The sequence below is a fragment of the Nilaparvata lugens genome, chromosome X (assembly GCF_014356525.2).
Source record: "Nilaparvata lugens isolate BPH chromosome X, ASM1435652v1, whole genome shotgun sequence".
Taxonomy (NCBI): domain Eukaryota; kingdom Metazoa; phylum Arthropoda; class Insecta; order Hemiptera; family Delphacidae; genus Nilaparvata; species Nilaparvata lugens.
In genome coordinates this window covers 94,598,180-94,622,389 of record NC_052518.1, presented here as the reverse complement: position 1 = coordinate 94,622,389, position 24,210 = coordinate 94,598,180, and the positions used below count along the sequence as shown (strand labels likewise).

The window sequence follows — 24,210 nt, the reverse complement described above, 5'->3', positions numbered from 1 at the left end:
GATAATATCAGTTTTTGAGAGAGTTATTCAATTTACTAAAATGACTAAAAATAATACATTCAGTTGAGTAATTTTTAGTAAATTTAATAACTCTCGAGAATTGATATTTCCAGAATTTTTTTGTTTTATTCAATCAACCTTACCATAGATAATTTATCCTCAAAATCTAATGAATAATTTACCTCTTACCGAATTTGAAATGATCTGTTGGCCAAAAATTTAAACTCTATGCACTCATAACTTGAATAGTATTTATCGGAAAAGAATTTCCTGAGAGAACTTTTTGATTTTGATCATTTTTCTGTCCGATTAAGAGATTTGGCAGAAATAGCTGAAAACTGGAAAATGAGCCGAAAATACGAGGTTTTTGGGTCATTCTGTATCTAGCACAAGGAAATTTTGCAAGAAGAAATTGGTTCTGGACTTCTCTTATGTACCCAAATAATATATTAAAAAATCAGAACTACAATATAAATAGCAAGCACACCCCCTTATTTATGGCTTTATTGACTGGACTTAATATTAATTACAACATGTAAATAATTTATGCATTGTCAGCGTACACATCTCAACATATATTCAATTATTATATTGATGTAAATGTGCTTTTGAAATTAACACTTGATTCATTAAAATTCTACAATATTGAACAAGATAAAAATGAAAAAAAAAATCATCTTTGAACGTATCTCATGAAACTCTTCATAAAACTCTAACTTGTTATCTTTTTATATAACAGTTGCCAAAACATGATATCCACGTGGGGCTAGCCTACATCAATATTAATCACAAATTCACAAAATACATAAGACACTAAATACATCTAGCCCTATCTATTATAAGGCTACAAGTTTTTGAATACAATCAATTTGGATTTAACTTATACCTTAATTGTGTCTAGATACAAGAGATCTAGATTTTTATTTACTATTTCTCTAGGAAAAGCTCACGTAACCCCCCCCCCCAACTGAAATCCTTCCATAGCATAGGCCTATTCCAATATTCCTGTCTAGAGTGTAGACCTCGTACTCCGTGGTGGACCTTATTATTGTTTGTACGTTTGATTAGTTTTGAACGACAAGATCTTTTTTCTGACGTTGAGAATATTCAGAAAGCTGGCAGACGAAGGTTACAGTGGTCTGAGAGCTGCCGTTGTCCTTCTCTCGATGAAAGAGACAGAGAGAGTGTGTGAGAGAGAGAGCGAGTGACACGCGACCATCCGAGAAAGGAGATGGTGAAAGCAACTGGATCGACCGACCACTCCACAGTCGGCGGTTAGCCGTCCTCACGGTTAGACTAGACGCGGCAAAATGACCTCCTTTCCGATTCCTCTGTCGAGGACTGGTGCTCTCAAGTAAGTAACTGTAGGTCTGCCACCTACCAAACAGTTAGTAAAGTAACAGTCTTATTATTATTTGCTAGCGCCTTTATCTAGACACAGTCACCTCCGTTTAAACAACATGCCACTGACCCACATGTTATTCATTCATTATTTACGGCCACATTAAACTGGAACACTTCTCGCTCTTCTATACTCATAACAACAATCTCTCTGGTTCTATGGAATATGTCTCGTAGATCCAACTACTAAACTCACAAACAATCAATCTGTTTCTATGGAATATGTCTCGTAGATCCAACTACTAAACTCACAATCAATCAATCTGTTTCTATGGAATATGTCTCGTAGATCCATCTACCAACTCATAGAAAATGTACGCAAATATTGTTTGAAAAAACACTTCGTAGTGAATAAATTATCATCCACTAACGTGTTACATTGATAATTATTTGAATTGATTGTATAAATAAAACGGATAATTCTTTAATTTAGCCAATTTAGTTCCTCCCTTATATTAATTCCATTACTCTCAAAAATAGACCGCACATGTGAAAAGATAATTTGTCACGTGTGAATATTTATCTATTCATTCTATCAATTTATTCCGTGTGAATAGTAGAATAAAATCACTCAAATTCCATAGTAGAATATTTTTTCAGAAATGTATAGAGATTAAAAACCGTTGGTAGACAGTGAGCGCAACGCTTTTATGTTTTATATATTATTTAAGCTTAGCGCGCACTATATATTATCCTGAAACTCTATATTATTTATTCAAAATATTACAACGTGCACATCAGTTAATAACCCAAATATGCTTCCTGAACATAACAATAAGATTTTAACAGAACAATTTTTCAACAGGAAAAAACAATGATTATTATTCAATATTTTTGTTACTCAACCCAAAGACACGCGCACTGCTATCACTTTATTCATTCAAACATATTATACTAACTTCAGATACCGTACTGCTTTTGGTGAGATATATATTTATAGTCTCTCTTCTATAGGGCTACTTTTAATATAATAATATAAATCTGAGTACTCTTTTCTATTATTTCAAATAATTATTGACAAATAATTTAAAAGGGTACTGAGATTTATATTTATATTTATTTATTCACCAGAAATATTTACAATACAATGTATATACAAAATTAAGCTACGGGATATTTATAAAAAGATGAAGTGATATCTATCCATAAATAAATGCAAGATATTTCTAGACAACATTCTAGTGTATTACTATTAGATTATATTAAGCAGAGATAACCAAATTTTATTTACATCAAGGAACAAATGTCAATTACTTTTCAAGAATCTGTTACAATAGGTACATTAGATAACATAAATTTTCTGTAACTTATAAATTTGCTCCAATCAACTATAATGCAAACTTTTTTATATTCCAATCTTCAAGAAACCTTCAAGTTGTCTCAAAAAATTGTTCTCTGTGCGATTCAAAAATCAGAACAAAAGAATTTCCCCAGGCTCTAAAACTCTAGTTGGAGAAACATGATGAACTTTATTTTATTTTACTTTATTTAAATTCAATTTTTTCACCACAAAATCCTTTTGTTTGTATCTAAAGTGTATAGAAAGCTAGCCTTCAATATAACTTACCCTACTAGTAATTCTCAACAGTCCATGAATACCGTATATGTATAGTTTCTAGAGTTGTATATGTGTTTCTATAGAGTTGTATAGTTTCTAATTGGTTTTAGCTCTTATCTGGTGACCAAACTAATATAGTGCTATATCTTCACTATTTACCTCTTTATTTACTAGTCTTGTTTACTATATCACAAAGAACAAGGTTTAGTTTGTTTTCTCTTATGTATTTAACACATTTAGTACCGACCTGTATCTCGTCTTTCCAAGATTCCTGATTATTCTAATCTCCTCAGTAATTTATTATCTTCGAATACAATTATTCTTAAGCATCACTGAATGTGAATGACTATAAAACTGTATTATTATCAGTGGTTCGACGTAGAATAACATATATACTAGTGGACAATACTTTCATTAGTCCTTTCACTCCATAATATCTTCTGACGGGAGTTTAGTTCTTTGAGCAACATTTTTAACAAGCCGCAGTGTATAGTCTCACGCAAGGAGATTCTAGATAATGCTGCTGAGCTGAGTCCCTCCCAAATCATAGAATCGAGATGACTTGACCTACTTTGGTGGCAAGTTCAATATGCTAACCATCATAGGAAAGAGATTATATAGTATAATTTGAAGCTCGGTACCCTTTATTACTTTTCTATTTCTTCAAAACATTCAACCAAGTTGTCGAAGTAAAAGTTGTTGAGGCGTTTATTGAAACTGTTTTCTTATCAAGATTATGAGTTGTCTTAGAATTCTTAGTTACCCTTAGTTTGACCAGTAGAGGTTTTACTGACTTGGAATATTGTGACGAACCTGACGTACCGGTACCACTCATTTTTTCAACGGTCCTCAGTTTGCTTCTTCTACTTCTTTTTATTTTTGTTTGATTTTCTTCTTCGTCAAACTTTCTCAACGACTTCAAGTCGTTGTTTCCTTTCTTGTGCCTCGTTATTTATTATTTGTACGTTGGTCTGTGTTGATGACTTGGGCTGATGAAAGCAATCACAGTGAGGTCACAATCTTATCGATCAATTATGTTAGATTGATTTTAAAAGCATAAATTGTCAGTCTCTTCAAGTGGTCCATTCTTTATTTTCATTATTTTTTGTAGTCTGTATGCAGGACACAACATTCTTTTTATATTGCATTATTTTCAGTTTATATTTTAAAGGTTCTGATCTCCTGAGTTTTCCTAATTTCGTTCGTAGATCTTTAGATTCCATCCATATTCCACAATATATTATCATAGAGTAAAGATACTGTTTCATGTTTATTATTTATTATTTTTGTCTTTTATATTATATCCATTTGATTAAACTTATTTCTATACGAGTATAATTATATAATATATCTAAATACATTATTTTTCCAACCAGAATAGACTATTAGTGTACAGTTTTTGTTGCTGTTAAAATTATCACAAAAATATAAAATCAATGTCCACAACATTATAAAAGTATTCAGCCTATGTGTATTAATGGATTCATTTTTTTAAAATATTTATTTCCAATTTTATTGAAAACATAAGAAAAAGGCTACCTACATCGCGCAATAACAATACTTATAAAAATAGAATAAATTTAGGTAGCTTTTGAGCATGGTCTCTAAATACAGTATAGAAGTGAGACTACAATGAATAAGACGACATGAAAAGTATTCAACATCTTTTAGTTAATTTTTAAAAATGTATCAACTCCAATGACATACAACTCGAGAAGCTGTGCTGAAATAAGGCATTCTAGAAGGCACCTCAATTTTGTCAATTTTATTCTAATTATTGGAATAGATCTTCCGGTTGTTGAAAAAACCTAACGCAGTTGAAAGTGTACAATAATCTGGTAATTGCTGAAGAATGAACTTATCACACAAAAACTCACAGACAATAATATTATGAGAACTCCGAATAAATCAAGTTGACCTTTTGTGTAATATCAGTATAATCTTATCATATAAGATTGATCGTGGAACCCTGACTCATCACACAAATCAAAAAATTGCGAATCTTGTTTAAATCACCTGTGAGAACGAATAATGTTCACTGCTATCAAATTTGAACATCTATCGATCTGTTTTCAATGATTTTTTCATTTTAGATTCCTACGGACTGTGACTATTGCTTGAGAACTAGCGATGACTGTACACTTTAAAATGTTTCCGGCGCTTAGTCATTCCTTCGAACATTTCTTTTTTCTTCTAATACTTCTGTTTCACATCTTCTCATTCTTCTAGGAATTTCAAACTCTTCTCTCCTTCTGTTAAGATGTACACTCACTTTTCACATAGAATTATTGATCTTCTCCATATTTTTGGGACTTTTTATTCCCTTATAGATTTTACTATTCTATTGTCATGTTTCATTTCTATGTTTGACTTAATATGGCTATATTGAAAACTTGAAATCAAGTCTTCATGAACTCAAAAGTATAAAATCATAAATTATGGAGTTCAATTAATCTCAACGTTTTATTCTTACTTTCCATAGTTTTCTTGTATTAAACAGTTCTTTTCAGTTCATTTATACATACATACCACATTCAAATTTCTGTGTTTGTAACCTTTACTTAAAGTTGAATTCGTTCATTATCACAATACTTGAAATCAAGTAAACTTGACTAATGAAAACACCCCTAGAACGAGGATGACTAAGTTAATAAGATTAGGGGCCACCCAACCAAAACCATGCAGACGAATAGCGCAGAATTGGTGGATGACCCGCCAAAAATTGTTCATCTTGATCCACCTTCTTCTCATGGCTCTATCTGTAGACTGTAAGGATGTCATGAAAAGTTCGCACATTTCTCAAACGAGAGTTATATAGAGACCGTTTCAATTCCAGTTAACAGAATAACCGCCCAAGAAATGTGTGAAACATTATCAGATTATCACATCCGTACCATAGAAAAACAATCTAAGTTTCTCTGATCCGTACGGTCTACTGTGATGAAGGAATCACTAGCAAAGGAGTTATTTTTTGGCGGGTTATACGTCATACATAAATCCTGCGCTAAACGTCTGGGTATATGGATAGCCCCCACTTATATTATGAAGTAATCCTCATTATGGATGTTTAGCACACTATAATGATGAATTTAAATGTTTACTATTGTTGAAAATAGTTAATCATATCTTATTTGTCAAAAAAATATTTTTTCAAAGATGTGATAGTAGATTTTCATGATTGAGATTAAATATTTTGTCAATTAGTTGAATTTCTACATGAGCGATGTGGCAATATCGCAATGCGTGAAAGAGATAGCGTCATCTGCTTTGTTGAACAATAGACAAAGATAGCAACACCATTGAAAATCTCACACTGCCATTATAACGTGGACCTCACTATAGGTGTCATTAATCATCAGGGAGAGTGATGGAGGAAGGCCACAAGCGTACGTGTATACTCTGATGATGATTGAATCAGTACCTACCACCTCAATAAAAATGAATCATTTGTTGAAGAACAATTGTATCCATTAAACAATGTTTTAACAAATTGACAAACTGTAAAATATTCGATTTGGGTATTATCAATTTATCAAAATGAACAAAAACTCAGGAATTTTTTCAAATTATTTATTTTTAGGATTTAAGCGCCTAAGTTTAAATGTAGATTTTGAACTCTGTTGATGGAATCTGTTATGTGATTGAAATATAGGAGCCATTTCGCTTTTATATACTAACTATAACGATTGTAGATTGGCATGAGCTTAAAAATTGTGATTGCTTGTAGATGTAGATTGCTTCAGATGTGAAGTTGATTTTAAATCTTCTTGATATCTGTGAGATACTTTATCGCTTGTAGCCTTTCTCCGTCACTGCCCCTGTTGATTAATGACACCCAAGTTCTCCCATTCATAGCGTCTGTCTATCCTTACTGTTATTCTGAACAATGGATTGCTCAGTGGACTGCTAACCCCCTAAATCGCTCATCGGACGTAACCATTTCTCTTTCTTCACTTGAAATTTGATAAATTATAGAGACTTACAGTCTATTCTAGTCTTAAATTTATTGAATTTCAAGTGGACAGACAATATGAGATAATAATTCCACAGCTTGTAATGGAATTAAAGATGATGAATTTATTCTTATCCCGTTTTTGTTTAGTGTGTTGTCTCAATTTTTACCATGTTCAATTATTGTTTAATTGAACAATTAAACAATTGTTGACTATGTTTACAATAATTGTTCAATTATTTTATTCATTTTATCAATTTCCCCCTTCTTCTTCATAATACTTTGTTGTTATAATATTTCATCATTTTCATTTTTCATTTATAGTTCTCTTGACTCTTGTTTGTAATAAGAATTCCAATAGAATTTTGAAACTCCAATTAATTAAAGGCAAATTATTTGACTGATGTTTCATCTTTTAATTGACCGAGCGAAGTGAGGTCTAAGATTCAAGTCGACGGTTTGGCATTTCTCTTAATGTTTAAATGTTTATATGTTGCGCATTTACGGCGAAACGCGGTAATAGATTTTAATAAAACTTGACAGGTATGTTCCTTTTTTAATGGCGCGTCGACGTATTAAACAAGGTTTTTTGGAAATTTTTCATTTCAAGGATAATATAAAAGGAAAAAGGAGCCTTCTCCATACGCCAATATTAGAGTAAAAATTAGACTATAGAATAATTCATCATAAATCAGCTGACAAGTGATTACACAGATGTGTGGAGAAGCCATTCTATTGCTGTATTTCCATAAGGTCTATAGTTTCAATCAGGTACTTGTGGATGAGAATACTGCGTGAGGTCTACTGTTCACAGAACTACTAGTTTATGTATGTCGTTTATAGTCGTATTTATTAAATATCATTGCCAATGAAACAGTGAAAATAAGCCTATTGAGTATAGGATACATTTTTCCCTGACTTTAGACAGTTTCAATAACTCTACCATTTGACCAAGTCAAGAAAGAACAATCCAAGCACATAAAAAATAATTTTAGAAACAAAACATGAGTGAATGAAATATACTTCACAAAGACTAGGTACCTATATTATAAAAATTTATCCTTAATTACGAGGTTAGATAGAAAGGGTCGATAAAATGTCATCAGAGGTTTTAATAGTAGATACGTCCATGGAAGTAATAAGGCTTGGGGCCTACTTATTATTATTTATATCGATGGAACGTCAAAAGTAGGTGAGTAACGTACTAGAACCAACGGAACTTTGCAGATATAGCCAGCCATTCGGTAATCGTAAAGCATCCGCTATTACCTAATGAAATGCTGTCAAGCATGCTACTATAGTGGCTAGCATATTATTTTAAAATCATGCGGCCATTAAAAATGCACATAGCATTCTGCGTGAAAGTTCCACTTATTTGGTGTTGAATTTCTATTAAGAACCAATGGGACATCTATTTATCATTTCTATATACCTGTTTAGCAATCAACAGATTATTGTCACAGCTGTCCAAGGAAATCTATCAATTTTCGAGTGATTCTCAAGAACAGCCTTGTCAAGTTCAGTTTGGTTGCCACAGCAACCAAGAAAAAACAATCCAAGCACATTAAAGAAATATTTTAGAAACAAAAATTGAATCAATCAAGTGTATGAAATATACACTTATATATAGTGTATAACAACTTGAAGTGTACACACTTATAAAGTGTATACTGAAATATATTAGAGTAGGACCGTTCTGATTTTCCTATATATGCATTGGATGTTAGGGAACCAAACCGATAATGGCAAAGTTTGTGCTTGCTGAGAATCGTCCCATATCGCTCAAAAACGTTGAAAACACGTTTATGATACGAGATACATTGTACCTTAACGTTGAAAAAACAGAAAATGTACGCTTAATAAACGTAATTTTAAACATTGAAAAAAAGCTGGAACATAACTTATAATACTCATCTATTTCATTATCCATGACGAACTGCAAGAAATAATCAGTTTTCGAACTATTTTTAATAACAACTATTTCAGTGTTGAGAATGGATTCTAAAAATCCGAAAGCGCTCCACAGTGAGTACTAGTTTTAATAACTAATATTCAAAGTTATTAGACTGTAGTGTCGTTAAAAATAGTTCAAAAACGGAATAACTTATAAGTTATACCCACATTTTTCAACGTTGATCTACCTCAAACCTCTCCCCGAATGATAAAATTATCAGTTTATAGGCCTACTGTAGATACAACTTTGTTGCCTAAATCATTCACTAAATTTGATTTCTCTTGAATACCTGAACAAAGTCCTAACTCCGCCTAATAAAGATTTTTTTCATTTCATTTCATATTATATATCATGAAAGAGGATAATGCGAGTAGACCAGTAGACATAATATGCCTACCTACACATTCACACTCACCGCAGACATTCTCTTATTGAAGACTACCTATCTGCCAATTAGTTTGATTCAAGGTTTTGACACTCTCACATAAATTTAGTATTTCCTCATAATTTTCGCGTATGATGAAAATGGATGCCCTTATAAGTTTTTGAAAGTATATTCCAATGCTAATGAATTATTAGGGAGCTCAGTAATCCATTGAAATAACATCAAAGTGGGTACAATATTTTTGAATTACAACGGAATTCACTCGCAAGAATTTTATCCATTCTCTAATTGAAGTAAGTTGTCTTAAATTAACTTTCTATGTTGTTGTGAAGGTAATGTTGTGGTTTCTGATGAATGAAAACTTTTATATTATTGCTAAAACCACTACAATTTAACAAAATAATTTGAGATACTAGTTCCGGTTGTTACATTATTATCAATCTCTATCAAACTGAAAGCTTAAACATTGAGCAACAGAATATTATATATAGTGAGGGCGAAGCCCTACGATTGGCCATAAGCTGTTGACCAATGAAGGCTGAGCTCTACTGTCATTGGTCGAACAGCTATAGACAAGCCCGAGTATTCCAAATATATGGTAATAAAAGCTATTAAGCGACAATACATTAATAGAAACTAAGTAACTAACAAAATCAGATTGATTATTATGAGTAAGGAAGGAAGCACAAATGTTTTAAATTTTCTTGAGTTCAAAAAACCAGTAAACTTTAAAATTGTATAAATTATTCATCCATATATTCTAGTACTCATATATTATTGTATTGTTAATTAGGTACGGTACTAAGTTTCTCTTCATTTGTATTTGCTTAACGGTTGTCATTACCATATTGGAATACTCAGGGATATCTGGCCTCGGACAATGACAGTAGAGCTCAGCCTTCATTGGTCAACAGCTTATTGCCAATCGTAGGGCTTCATCCATACCATTATATTCTGCTGATCAATGTTCAAGCTGTCAGTTTAGTAGAGATTCATAATGGTGTAACAACAAAAACTAGTACCTCAAATTGTTTTCATAAATTAATGGTTTGACAATAAAAATAAAAATAAATTCGTATGGCTTTTGTTGGTGGGGAGTTCCCTTTCGGGAATGTTCCACCGCCTGAATATATAATTTAAGCCGTCAATGGGCCTTACGACTGTCATACTTCAGCCGGGACCGACAGTTTAACGTGCCCATCCGATAACACGGGAGTGATCTGGTTAAAAAACTTTTGGTAATGAGAGGGGTTCGAACCCGGGATCTCTATGCTGCTACGCAAGCACTCTATCCACTAGACCACGGATCACTCCGGTTTGACAATATCAAGTAGTTTCCGTTCATTTTATATGTCTTATTAATTTAATTAGACATTATTTGGAATCGATGTTATTCAACGATGTTGTAAATGTATTATTCAAGATCTCTAATGTATATACAGCCTTATATGTTATACAAGCTTCATAATATTATTGTCAACAGATTCAAGCGGGTAGCCTAGGCCTATCTCAAGAAACGTTCATCGGGAAATATCTATATGATGACGTTTAGAACATCAAAATCATCTCTGATTCCTGCCAAGCAATAGTTAATCTTGTTATTCATCTCATTACGTCTACTACCTATTGAACAGCTTGGGGCTATAAAAATAGTATTCCATCCGCGTTTCCCAATTTTCACCTCAACTAACGATAACATTTAGACATCATTGCTTCTTGTTTTAATTGATTTTTTTTAATTTTCTGACTGTTCCCAACCTCATCCTCCTCTCTAACTGACTGCTTCTAATTGTTATTTACAACTCAGCCTATTCTAGTGTTTTAAATAAAAGTGGAAGGAATATTCTGTCTACTACTTCTGTCACTAGGTACTTCATCATACTCTTATTATCAATGAAGATATTTATCAATATTTATAGCTAAAATCTATTGCTGAAAGCTAATTGTGTACCTATATTGTGAACAAATTTACTAAATAAAATAATAAATGAAAAAGACTAAGAAATTGTCAAAAAACAACAGATTTATTGATACTGTACTTAGAAAGACCGGTTTCGGTTATTACAACATTGTCAATCTCTGATAAACTAAAACTAAATACAAGAGCAGCAGAATTTAAATTCTTAATTCTTAATTACCGTAATAACCGGTTTCGGTTATTACACAATGGTGACAATTCACCATTGTCAATTTGTGTAATAACCGAAACCGGTCTTTCTAAGTATCAATAAATCTGTGGTTTTTGACAATTTCCTACCGTACCTATTTTTATTATTTTAATTTTTGTGTAGTTGAGAAGTTGATATTGTGGTAATTATTCATATTGAATGAAAAAGACTTAAGAAATTGTCAAAAAACCACAGATTTATTGATACTTAGAAAGACCGGTTTCGGTTATTACACCATTGTCAATATCTGATAAACTTAAACCGGTTATTACACCATTGTCAATATATCTGATAAACTTAAACCGAAACCGGTCTTTCTAAGAGTATCAATAAATCTGTGGTTTTTTGACAATTTCTTAGTCTTTTCCATTCAATATGAATGATTACCACAATATCAACTTCTCAACTACACAAAAATTAAAATAATAAAAATAGGTACGGTAGGCATATACCACTTAACGCACTTTGAATGGATATAAAAACAATGTTATGGGTGAAACTGAGTATTATATGCTGCTTTATAGTGGAAAACTTCCTACACGAATATTAATTTCAAGTTTTTCATTGAGTTTTATCAGGTACAGAGTATATATCGTGGAAGGGAAATGGCGTTCCAGATACGCCATCACTGTAGTCAGTTTTCACTTATTACCTGATGCGCTGTTTCTTTTCATCTGTTGGCTCTTCGGTATTCGCGGGACAATAATCCGTTTCGAATTGATTAACCTTCCAGAAACGAATGGCTATTAGAAAGTCCGACGCTTCTAACACAGTTGTCAATGTCGTCCTGTTTCAATAGCACTTAGTAGCCTAAACAGCAGCATTTCAATTTATCGCCAATAATCAATGGAAATAAAAATGCACCAGCAAAATATTACTCTATATGCACCCATAAATTATTATCATGAAAATTATTATTTCTCAATAATAAAACTTGTACGGTATTCTCAATTATTTCATCTGTTGGAATAATAAAATTAAACTTGTAAACAAAGGTAATAATGGAAATAAACTTTTATACAAAAATTGATAGTATCAAAAATTGAGAATATAAGACCAAATCATCATAAAACATTAAAAGTAATACTAATTGAATAAAAATAAACAAACGTAATGATGGAAATAAACTTTTATAAAAAATTGATAATAGCAAAAATTGAGAGTATAAGACCAAATCATCATAAATCATTGAAAGTAATAGGTACCAATTAAACAAAAATACCGTACGGTACAGTCTTTTATATGAGGATAAAGTTGAGTATTCCACTCTACTCTTCCTTCCCATACCTAGCTTATGGATGAAAAAATGACGAGAGTTCATGCAGTACAAACGTGTAATTAATCAATTTATTTCATGTGTCATGAAATAAAATGATAGTGTATTGCATTGAATAACAATATAGTGGAATTATTTTAAAGCGAATCTTGATAAGTGTTCTATAGTGCAAGGTTGGGTAGTGAAAATGTTATAAAATGTGTGCATATATAGGCCCTATAATACTTTGTCTTATATTGTATTATTTAAATGAATTTATCGCTTCCATTCAGTGTGTTATGATTACGCAGTAAAATACAGAGTGACCATAAATTATTGAGCACATTTCATAGGTGTTAAAAGAACAACGAATACATCAGTGTCAACCTACAGAGAGAACTAGATAGATTTTTTCAAATAAATAGATGAAAATTTGAAAAATTATCTGATATAGGGTTAACTGTGAGCAGTATAGAAAACTTAAATAAAAGAAAAGTCTCAACAAATAACTCAAATGGTTACTACTTTGAGGTGAAAGGATGGAAATGTAAATCATTTAGTTTTAACTGCGTGTAGTTTGTATGGACACAGTACAGAATTCAGGATTACAAAATTGATCAATTGAAGCTAAATAGCCAGTAGCGCAAAATCAATTGAATCAATACTGTAATACGCGGAGAGAAGTCGAGAAGTCGCTCATCATCGTCTGTGGTGAAAGCCTGTGCGATAAGCATGAATGAAAGAGCTCAAAACTCCAAGTCACCATCATAGCACTCACTGATCAGCCGGACTCATTTTCTACATGACTCCATTACCTAAGAAACTGCTCAATCTTATAGGCTTATAAATGACCAGAGAAAAATAACTGGTATTCTGTTGGCTAGTAATTCACAAATTTTAACCTGGCTTTTTGATTCAATGATTTTTATTTAAGCCAAAGTACATCAGTACATTAGCCAGGTCACATACAACATTCATTATAAATAAAATATACAATATCAGAATACAATGTCACAGTTTTTAAAAAGTCCAGTGTCCAATTGTATTTTTGTAATGACTATTTTTAGTACTATGTTCATATAACACACTATATCATATAACACTATCACACTATAATCATATAATATGTCCACTTCTATTACCAATATAATATCATATATTATGTCTAATTCAATGTATGTTACCCAAGTACACATATATCTAATCACATGTCTAATAAATGTATGTTACAAGATTTTGTTTTATGACAAAAAACATTAATCTTGATCTATCATTGAACTGTTGGGTAGTTAAAATTGACAGTCGTATATTCGAACGATATGTAATTTAGCCTACGAAGTGAAATGAATCACTTTTGAATGGCTAATTTCTACAAAATATTATTGATTTTTCTATAACTATTTACTATTTCATAATACATGACTATTTTACTACTGCTAATGCTATTATTGTAACATTAAATGATTTATCATTTTAATGATTGGTATCCACCATTTGTAATTAATGATTGATGATCTGTTTTGTAAAAATAATTATTTAATCAAACATGTTCAAAAATCTTAAAGGAAGGAATTGAAACAAGTAATGACTATGTGTACTAGAAATCAGTTCCAACATCTCGAAATGATATAGCTATTTCATCAAACGTCAATTTTGGAATACAATTAAATAAAGCAATCGTTAACAATTCCAGAGAGCTCCCACGCTATTGTTCAGGATATAGCTGATATTGTTGATTTCAGGCATTGTTAAATATTCAGCTCAGTTACATGTGGAAATTCATATAAGAAGCCCACTTGTGACGTCCTCAACTTATTTTGTATATAACATTCCATCTTAATTTTTCAAGGACTTATATATTTGAAGCTTTTTTTCCAAATATTATAGAGTAGCCCTTATAAAAATGTGTAGCTTTTTCTCCAAATATGAGAGAGTCACCCTTATAAATATTTGAATCTTTTTCTCCAAATATGATAGAGTCGTCCTTATAAATATTTGAAGCTTTTTCTCCAAATATGATGAAGTCGCCCTTATAAATATTTGTAGCTTTTTCTCCAAATACGATAGAGTCGCTCTTAAATACATCATATCTACATTTTTTAAGGATCTATTATATAATATTTGCTTTTTTTCCAAATATGATAGAGTCGCCCTTATAAATATCTGTATCTTTTTCTCCAAATATGATAGAGTCGCCGTTATAAAATTTGAGTTAACAATATTTCAAATACCTATGTGTTTCTGTACTTCTTCAGTACGGATACTTTCAACTTTTACAAACTTCAAAACAGATTTTAGATTCTAGATTTCATACTGGAACAGTCTGATTATTAAGCTCATAGATATCGCCTTTTGTCAAATAATTATAATTTGCTCGAAAGGAATGATTGACATTGACTAGTCAGAATCAATTTATCACAATTTATAAATCTTGACCCATTTTTTATTCGGAAGCCTACCGGTTTATTTTTCACTTAATAAATTGCAGTCAACGTTAATAAATCAGATGCTTCAAAGATCACTCTATTTCATCTAGAGGCTCATATAAAATTCTCTAGGATAATAAATGGGATTAATTTCAAAATATAATAGCATAGAATTTTAGTACATAAGTGGTATCAGTATTTTCGAATTTTGATGAGTATTTGAATTACCTTTTACTACTGCTACCATAATATGATATGTGAGATGATAAACCAGCTGTTTATAAGCGTTGCTATGATTTAATATTAATCAAACAGTTATCTCAGTTTTTGTTGAATATAACCTAAGTTCACATTGGGTACTCCTTTATTTCAATATGCTGCCATATATTAAATAATACTTGGGACAGATAATATTCTATAAGTTCATTGAAAATGTTTCAGCTTCATCCCAATAAAAGTTTTGTACCTGAGATTGAATCATCAATAAGTAAAAGTCTCTTCTTTATCAGAAATCTATGGTGAAGTATGTCCCACAAAACACCGTTAAAGTGGCGTACTTTGTTACATTTTATTGTTGTGTTGTGTACAGTATAGAGCTTTGGGGTGGTACTTCAAAGGAAAATATTCAAAGAGTATATTTGTACAACAAAAGAGAGCGATAAGGTATATAGCGGGGCTCGGATACAACCACCCTCATAGAGAAGCATTCCGATCACTACCGGTATAGGTACTAACTGTACCCTCAATTTACATTGTCAGGCTGATTGTGCATTCTGTCCAAAATAGAACGAATTCCCGAAGTAGAGCCGATATGCATTAGTTTAATATTATAGAGAGAAAAAACTTTGTAACTAAGCCTCATAGGAGGAAACTATTTATTTATATTTATTCATTTATTGTATAAAATACTATAATCATAATACAATTATGACATTGGAGGAAAAGCTAGGCTGAGCCTGTACTATTTCTCTCCAAAACTTTTGATAAAATGTTAATGTTGTCCAAAAGATAAGAATTTGAGAGGAAGCCTAGCTATTCGGGGTGCAAATTTTATAATAGACTTCCAAGCTTTTTGAAACTATTATCCACTAATAGTGGATTGAGAAAATTCAAGATGACAATTAGATAAGTGATGTAAATTTATATATATTTGTTATGACTGACTTGTTTTATTATTAAGAAATTTCATAATAGACGCATTCTTGTACATTTTCATGTATATTTGAATAAAGATGATTGATTGATTGATTGAAAAATCATTTGAGCTAATAGTTGGTCAATAAATTATGACTATTGGTGACAATTCAGTTGGCAGTACATTATTATTAGTTCTGCGAATCTTTCATAACAAAATAGCCTAATTCTTCAAACTGAATGTCAGTTAGGCCTAGTTGTCAATGAATTATTGCCGAGAGAAGCTTTCACACACCATTTATTCGCGTCAACTACTCATTGAGACATTGACTTTATTGAAGGAGTTCAATATGACTATGAGAGTTCAAAATCACAATGATATTTTACAAACAACGTTTTTTTTTTGAGTGGGGAGAGTTGAATGCACTCAATGTTTGGGTGTGTAGGACTAGATACTACCCACACAAACAACTTCTCTGGTTCATTGAAAATTTTAAACGGTATATTTTAAGGAATTGAAGGACTTTTTCTTCATATTTCTTCATAGCTGTGAGAAGGTTTTAAATTATACAGACGATCGTATTATTGATTTCCCAAAAGTAATTGATAAAAGCAATTGAAAAAAGTTGAAAGGAGGTTCTGTTACAGAATTTTACTTTGGAAATAACAGTAGACATTTATAATAAATCATTTTCTAATAAATGATATTATAAATATAGATTATAAATTGCATTGAAAGTTCAGCGTATTTTGACAGATATTCCATGATAATCAATCTTTCAATTTGATTCATGATAACTTATCATGATTTATTATATAATTCCTTTGGAAAATTATAGAAGATAATTTAATTTCAGACCGTCTGAAGTAGATATAGGTTCAAAATATTTTGAATGATGGCATTATAATCAGCATTATCAATGAAACATATAGTATAGACTTATTGCATTTTTTTTCAAATAGAGAGTATTAAGTTAAGTGAGTTACATCTCACATTCACTTTACTGAATTCATAGACCTAATGTTAAATGTTTTAGTAACTTAGCTGGTGTTGAATTATTTTTCAACAGATTCAAAAACATGAAATGTTTCCGTTAATTTATGCATCTCTATGATAGATCTTCTTATGAATACAGTAAAACTATTCAATATGGCCAAATAATAATAGCAGTTTTTAGTATTCAGTTGAATCAAAAATCATAACTTCGTCAGTCTCCCATATCACAATCATTTAAATTCTTAGATATAGATCTAAAATGTGACTTTTTTGAATGAAATACAATTAGTGTGAGACAATCTTCTTATGAATACAGTAAAGCTATTCAATATGGCCAAATAATAATAGCAGTTTTTAGTATTCATAGTTGAATCAAAAATCATAACTTCGTCAGTCTCCCATATCACAATCATGTAAATTCTTAGATATAGCTCTAAAATGTGACTTTTTGAAAGAAATACAATCAGTGTGAGACAAAGATAAATGAATACATCATTGGTGTGGATCACTGAAACTATAGTTGTTATAATTTGTATTTTTAGTATAATATTTTATCAATTGCAAAAAAGGGTACTATAATTCTATTTTATGAATAAATATAAGTAGCCCTGAATTCATACATTTTAATGAATGTATCAATAAGAAAAAAAAAACATTATTGTGGAAAATATAAACATTTTTTAAAATTATTTGTTGCAGCACAATGGTTTTGGTGTTCGTTGGACTGATCGCCCTAGTTAGTGGACATGGCAGACTTATTGAACCACCTTCAAGAGCTTCAATGTGGAGGTGAGACAAATACGAATAATACTTGACAAATTATTGAAATTATTATGAGTCATGAAATTGGAGTATTATATAAATGTTTCCCAAATTTTTCAATATTGATATTATACTATTCATAAAATAGCATTGTAGTACCCTTTTTTGAAAAGTTTTAAATTTTTAAAACCTGAAGATGATGTAAAACATCGAAACTAGTTGTTCTAATCTATTATTTTATATTAAAAACTTTTAAAAAGGGTACTATAATGCTATTTTATAAATAAAAATAAGTAGTCCTGAATACAAACATTTTAAGAAGATATTTTACTATTTATTGCCGTGGTTCAGAATGATAAAAAATATTATACAGTATTTTGCTATTTTGCTATTTTTCCATGAAGATATACAAATACAATTTATAAAATAGAATTATAATAGTACCCTTTTGTAATATTACATTTTTTCTCGATTGGAATCGAATCTTCAATTCGAGATCTATAAAACTTTATAGTAAATATCAGAGTAATCGATATACGGACAACTTTTTGACTGAGAATTTATCGTGAATGATTGTGTTGCATGTTCCATGGTGTCACCGAGGCTGAGTTGACAGAATTAACAGATAAATTGATTATTTAAATAGAGATGATATATAAATTTAAAATAACAGTTTCAAAATAAAGTTTTATTGAGAACAAATGTAAAATGTGAATTCTAAACTTGTAATTTATAATTTTTTGGTGACGTGTCCGTGAAGTCGTCACTGGTTTGAGGTGTCTTTTGCTCTTTGCTAGGAGGCTTCCTTCTTCTCTAAAAATGATGGCTGGCTGCGTGTGTTCTAATTTTGTGCTCTCTGAATATTTTTCTGTTTAAGTGAATTTTTAATGTTTTAAATTGAGTTTTGAACAGTTTATAGTGTTCTATTTTTGTCTATAATTATTTTTTGTGTTTACAAGCCTATAGCCATTGTTTTTTCAACTACATAAGTGGATAAGTATTTAGCTCGTAATGATTTTAGATGCTTAAGTGTGTAAGGTATTGTTCTTTGTGTATTTGTGTAGTATATTGCCAAAATTCTTCTGAAGATTATAAGTTGGTTTGCTCTGAAAACTGGATTTCTCATTCATAGGCGATAGATCCATTCATAGTTTATCAAGAATCTATTACGTTGGAGCCGATAACTTTCCTCAGGTTAATAGGTAAAAAATAGCTATCCAACCGATTTAGGAGAAATTGGTAGTCGAATCATTTGAGATTAAATACATATAAGTGATCCAAACAAATCATATATCCGGTAGTATATTCATGTAATCACTTTTCGTTGGAGTGTTTGAGGGTGGGGGAGAGGAGAAGGTTGATGGCTCTTGAAAATAAACAAAACAAGAAAGGTTGGCAATCACTGCATAAGAATGTGCTTTCTATTTATTTTTATAATGAACATTTTTTATGCATTTGTATTTGTATTAAATTGTACCTATTGTATATTAATGAGTATAGAAAATTCAATTCAATTAGGCTTCATTCACTTATCCTTCAAAGGACTACTACGATTATTGAAATGAAATACCTACAGTAAAAACATCATAAACAGGGTAATAAGATACCCCATCATAAACATGTTAAGACATGTTAAGATACACACGTATTATACGACTCGAGTTTCAATTTGGTGTAGTTGTTATTGTTCTATTGGCATGTAAGATATAACTGAATATTTTTCTTTAGGTACGGTTTTGACACACCTCCGAATTATAATGATCACGAACTTTTCTGTGGAGGATTCTCACGCATGTGGTCCAAAAATGGAGGAAAATGTGGTGTGTGTGGAGATCCGTGGGATTTACCACAGGCAAGTACCTATCTAATAATTCTATTCAATCCAAATTATTATTTTTATAAGTGATTTGAAACACCGGGGTATGACATTAGGTAATGTATTATCAAGTAACAACACAAGCAGTTTTGAAGTTTTTACTGTAATAAACAATTTAAATAAAATAGGCCTACACAATTTTTGAGCATCACTGTACAATATTTCATATTAAAAATTATTATAGAAAATATTAGTTTTGAAGTTTCTACTGTAATTCAATTGAAATATAATAGATCTACACTTTTTGAGCATCAATCTACAAAGTAATATCTAATAGCTAACTTAATCTTGAATTTTTCATAAATCAATATCTTTAAAGCGATCTGGTTTCGTGGTCGCGCTGGTGAGCTTTTGATAAGAAAAGTTAATAAGCTTCATACGCCTTGTACTCCCTTTGTAAGGGTGAATACTCCAAGAGCAAAACTCCTCTAAATATACTATAAATATTTATGAGTTCAATTCAATTTTATCTTTCATGTTATGCATAGTATATAATACAATATTGACGCAGGTCATAAACAATTCATCAAACAATACTCATCATTAATACATTACAAATGTCACCACAATATACATGTAATATAGTCTGAATAATAAAAAACAAATTCAATATTACATATTAACTATCCCAGAGTTAAATTGCTTCCCGGTGGTTCGAAACCCACCTAGAGCTGTAAGTCCATTCTTCTCTCATCATCATCAGTCTCATTACTCACGCACAAGCCTAGAACTCATGTAGGCATTATCCTCAGCAGATAAAAAAGCAAAAAACCATACAATATAATCTTTGAAAACAATGTAGGCTATGATGAGGAGACAGCTACAAGCTAACCCCCCCCCCCACAACCAAGAAAAAACAATATTTTTCTTGTTTCAATCTAAACAGAAACATTGCATTGCTTTTTGAAATATCCCGTTTATATAGCCAGTACCGTAAATAGCGTCATCAATCATGAATTGTCTATTCTATATTTCACTCACTCAGCAATGATAGACCAACTTTGTTGTTTGTTTTTGTTTTCCAACTCAATTTCCATCTAGTATAATCGCTTCTAGTATACTTCTGAAACTTATTGGGTATTTGCTGGATTATTTAGCAATAGTGAACCGAATCTATTTATATATAAAATCGAAATGGCACTGATTAATTCAATCATTCACTCATTTATTCATAATCAACAGGACTAATATATTTATCATAAACTCTATGTTTGGAACATGAAACAAATTCGTCTTTACCATTTCAAATCAAGTATTGTTTGAATTGTTTTGCAGCCAAGACCACACGAAGCTGGAGGTAAATATGGATCAGGCATGATCACCAGGAAATACAAAGTTTCATCGCAGTTCATTATCAGAATTGAACTGACAGCCAACCATCGTGGCTACTTCGAGTTCAGATTATGCCCAAATAATAATCCCAAGCTAATGGTTAGTCAACAGTGCTTGGATAAATATGTTCTAAGGCGAGTCGAATCCAATAAATCTACATCATCAGAGGAAAGACAAACTCATGTTTCAAGGTTCGTTCAATCTTTAAAAAAATATGTATTATATTTGTCTCATTATGTCTCGATTCCAATTTGCATAACTAATTTGAATTTTTAGGATATTTCAAGATTGCAATTGAAGCTTCAAAGTTGTTACAGTTGAAACTGCTCTAATACTCGATAGGCTAGACTTTCTTGAAAAATATAAATGGTTGTCAACCTGATTATGGGACTTGGGCCTATACAGAGTTGGTGAAAATCATGGAAAATGCTTAATATTCATTTTACAAGGATGATTTGACAGTAGGTTTCATGGGGGATCCCATTCGATTGAAAAACAAATACTTTTCTGTCGCTAAACAATTTTGGTCCGCCGTCTTGGAACCATCATTTTGAATCCATCTTCATGTTTTTAAATGGAAAGTTGGTCATATATGATATGATTTCGATACATATATAATTTCAAGTGACAATGAATGGTGGAATCCGGACATCGAGATCTCAAACCCTTTCTATGTTATACACGTTTAAAGATAATCATGAATCTTACAAAAATGAAATTATGTGTGCATTAAAATTACCTACATTGAAATTTATTTGCAAAAGAAAATTAGTTACAAACATCCTTCATAAATGAACTCGAAGATAATCATGAATCTTACAAAAATTAAATTATGTGTGCATTAAAATTATATTGAAATTTATTTGCAAAAGAAAATTAGTTACAAACATCCTTAATAAATGAACTCGAAGCTTAATGAAGAATAACATGTTAAATATTTGGGTACAGTGATGATCAACATTTGCGTTCGAATGTTTACATAAATACATGTAACAAACTTAGACATTGGATAAGTAAATTCGCAATATGAGCAATGTTAGTAACAAAAAATCTAGACTTCTATATTTTGCATACATTTAATCATATCTTCAATATGGTATGAAAATTTGGGGATATACTCAAACGACTTGGATAAAATATTTGTGATTCAGAAACACCTTATTAGAGCTGTATTAGGAGAACCCAGACTCTATCCAAGTGAGAACTTATTTAGTGAGTTGGAGGTTCTAACTGTCAGACAGCTATACATAATAAATTTAATCTTCCACATAAATAAACATATGAATATTTTTTTTAACCTGCGTGTATCACCATATTTAACATCCGTCCACCATCTACCGTATCACTTTAAAAAAATTACAGATACTGTTTTATCAATTTGTAGAAAACCGTTTTTATTTAAGGTATCAAAGCTCATTAATGTCATCTATGTTCAATTATAGTGTTGTATCAAGACTTCTCAAGTTTTTTTTGTAATCTTCATTTATTCTTTTCTTTCCCTTATGTCTCTACTGTACTTTCTTTTCCCTCCCTCACTCTCTGTTTCTCTTCCCGATATTTTTAATGAATGTTAGATAACAGAACCAAGTTGTCTTTTGTAGTTTGGACACTTTGTCTAAACTACAACATTGAAACAAGGATGTATTCAATCACTTGTAATTCAGTAATTTACAATTTTACTCTTTTACTAAAGTGAAAGTAAGTGAATATATTTATTGAAAACACTTACTTTTTTGTGAAATTGGGAATGCATTTTACAAGCGAATAGTAATTGTTTTTGAATATTCATTTCAAAGCATAGTTTCTAAGCTACAAAAGAGTTGAAGAGACTTGAAATGTTGTCAAAAATCCACTTTATTTAAATAAAAATTAACATTTTACAGGAGCATGCGTTCGTGTGTGCTCAGCTGATGATGTGTGAGCACACACGAAAGCATGCTCCTGTAAAATGTTAATTTTTATTTAAATAAAGTGGATTTTTGACAACATTTAAAGTCTCTTCAATTATGGAAAAGTTCCACAACATCAATATTCACGCTACAAACTTAATTACAAGAGTTATTATAAAGTGTTATGTCATAGAACTCAACTACATCCTCTTTCATTTTGTATTTTTTAAAGTGTTTGTATAAGTATTTTATGTATATTGATTATAAAGAATAACCTTGCATTACAGATTCTATCCAGGGAGCGAGAACAAGATCCATGAGATGAGATACATGCTACCTGAGGGTCTGACTTGTTCACAATGTGTGCTGCAGTGGCGCTACGTGGCTGGCAACAATTGGGGAAGATGTCCAAATGGCACTGAGATGGTAGGCTGTGGTCCTCAAGAGGAATTCCGCGCCTGCGCTGATGTATCCATCGAGGATGGCACAGGATCCTCAGATGACACACCGTTCGAGGAGAATGTCATACCTGAGGATGACTATGTGCCTGGGGTATCTGATATGAACAAGGTCTACCAACAGAGCAACCAGGATTGGTGGTTGTTTTCGATCACTATCGCAGTATCCAGTCTTGCCCTGGCACTTACCGTGTACGCTTTACTTTATCTATACTATTATCATGCAGGAAACAACGTGAAAGAATGGCTTTCAGGCGATCGATACAAGTTCTGGAACAAGTCTTCACCGGCCACCTCTCCTATCCCCCCTCCCAGAGCTAAACGCATCACAGCTACCATTGGCTTCCAGGGTGTACCAGAGAACCTAGTTTGAGTGAAAACTTCCAGTTTGCACCAACTCAATATAGCAAAAACTCTTAATTAGTATTATCTTATTTCGACTGGCTACATTCTCTTTAGTTGAATTGAACTGATTTTATAGCTTTTAGAACTATGGGCTGTGAAATACACTTGTAAAAAATCAATAGAATAAAATTATTTCGGGTGTACAAGATTTGTTATTTGAAAAATTGTCCATCCACATTCAAGTCACCCTCGATTAAAAAATTCACAAATTTTGAAAAAAACATGGTGTTAATAAGAATAATGTACTTTTCAGGATTT

General features: G+C 31.3%; 1 protein-coding gene across 1 annotated transcript; it reads left to right on the top strand.

The window, feature by feature from the left end:
- The first annotated feature begins 1,210 nt into the window (after positions 1 to 1,210).
- LOC111053758 lies at positions 1,211 to 24,098 on the top strand. Its single transcript, XM_022340684.2, has 5 exons — positions 1,211 to 1,354; positions 17,930 to 18,019; positions 19,721 to 19,844; positions 21,144 to 21,391; positions 23,377 to 24,098. The coding sequence occupies exons 1-5, from the start codon at positions 1,311 to 1,313 to the stop codon at positions 23,918 to 23,920; spliced, it is 1,050 nt and encodes a 349-aa protein (XP_022196376.2). The 5' UTR covers positions 1,211 to 1,310; the 3' UTR covers positions 23,921 to 24,098.
- The last annotated feature ends 112 nt before the right edge of the window (positions 24,099 to 24,210 follow it).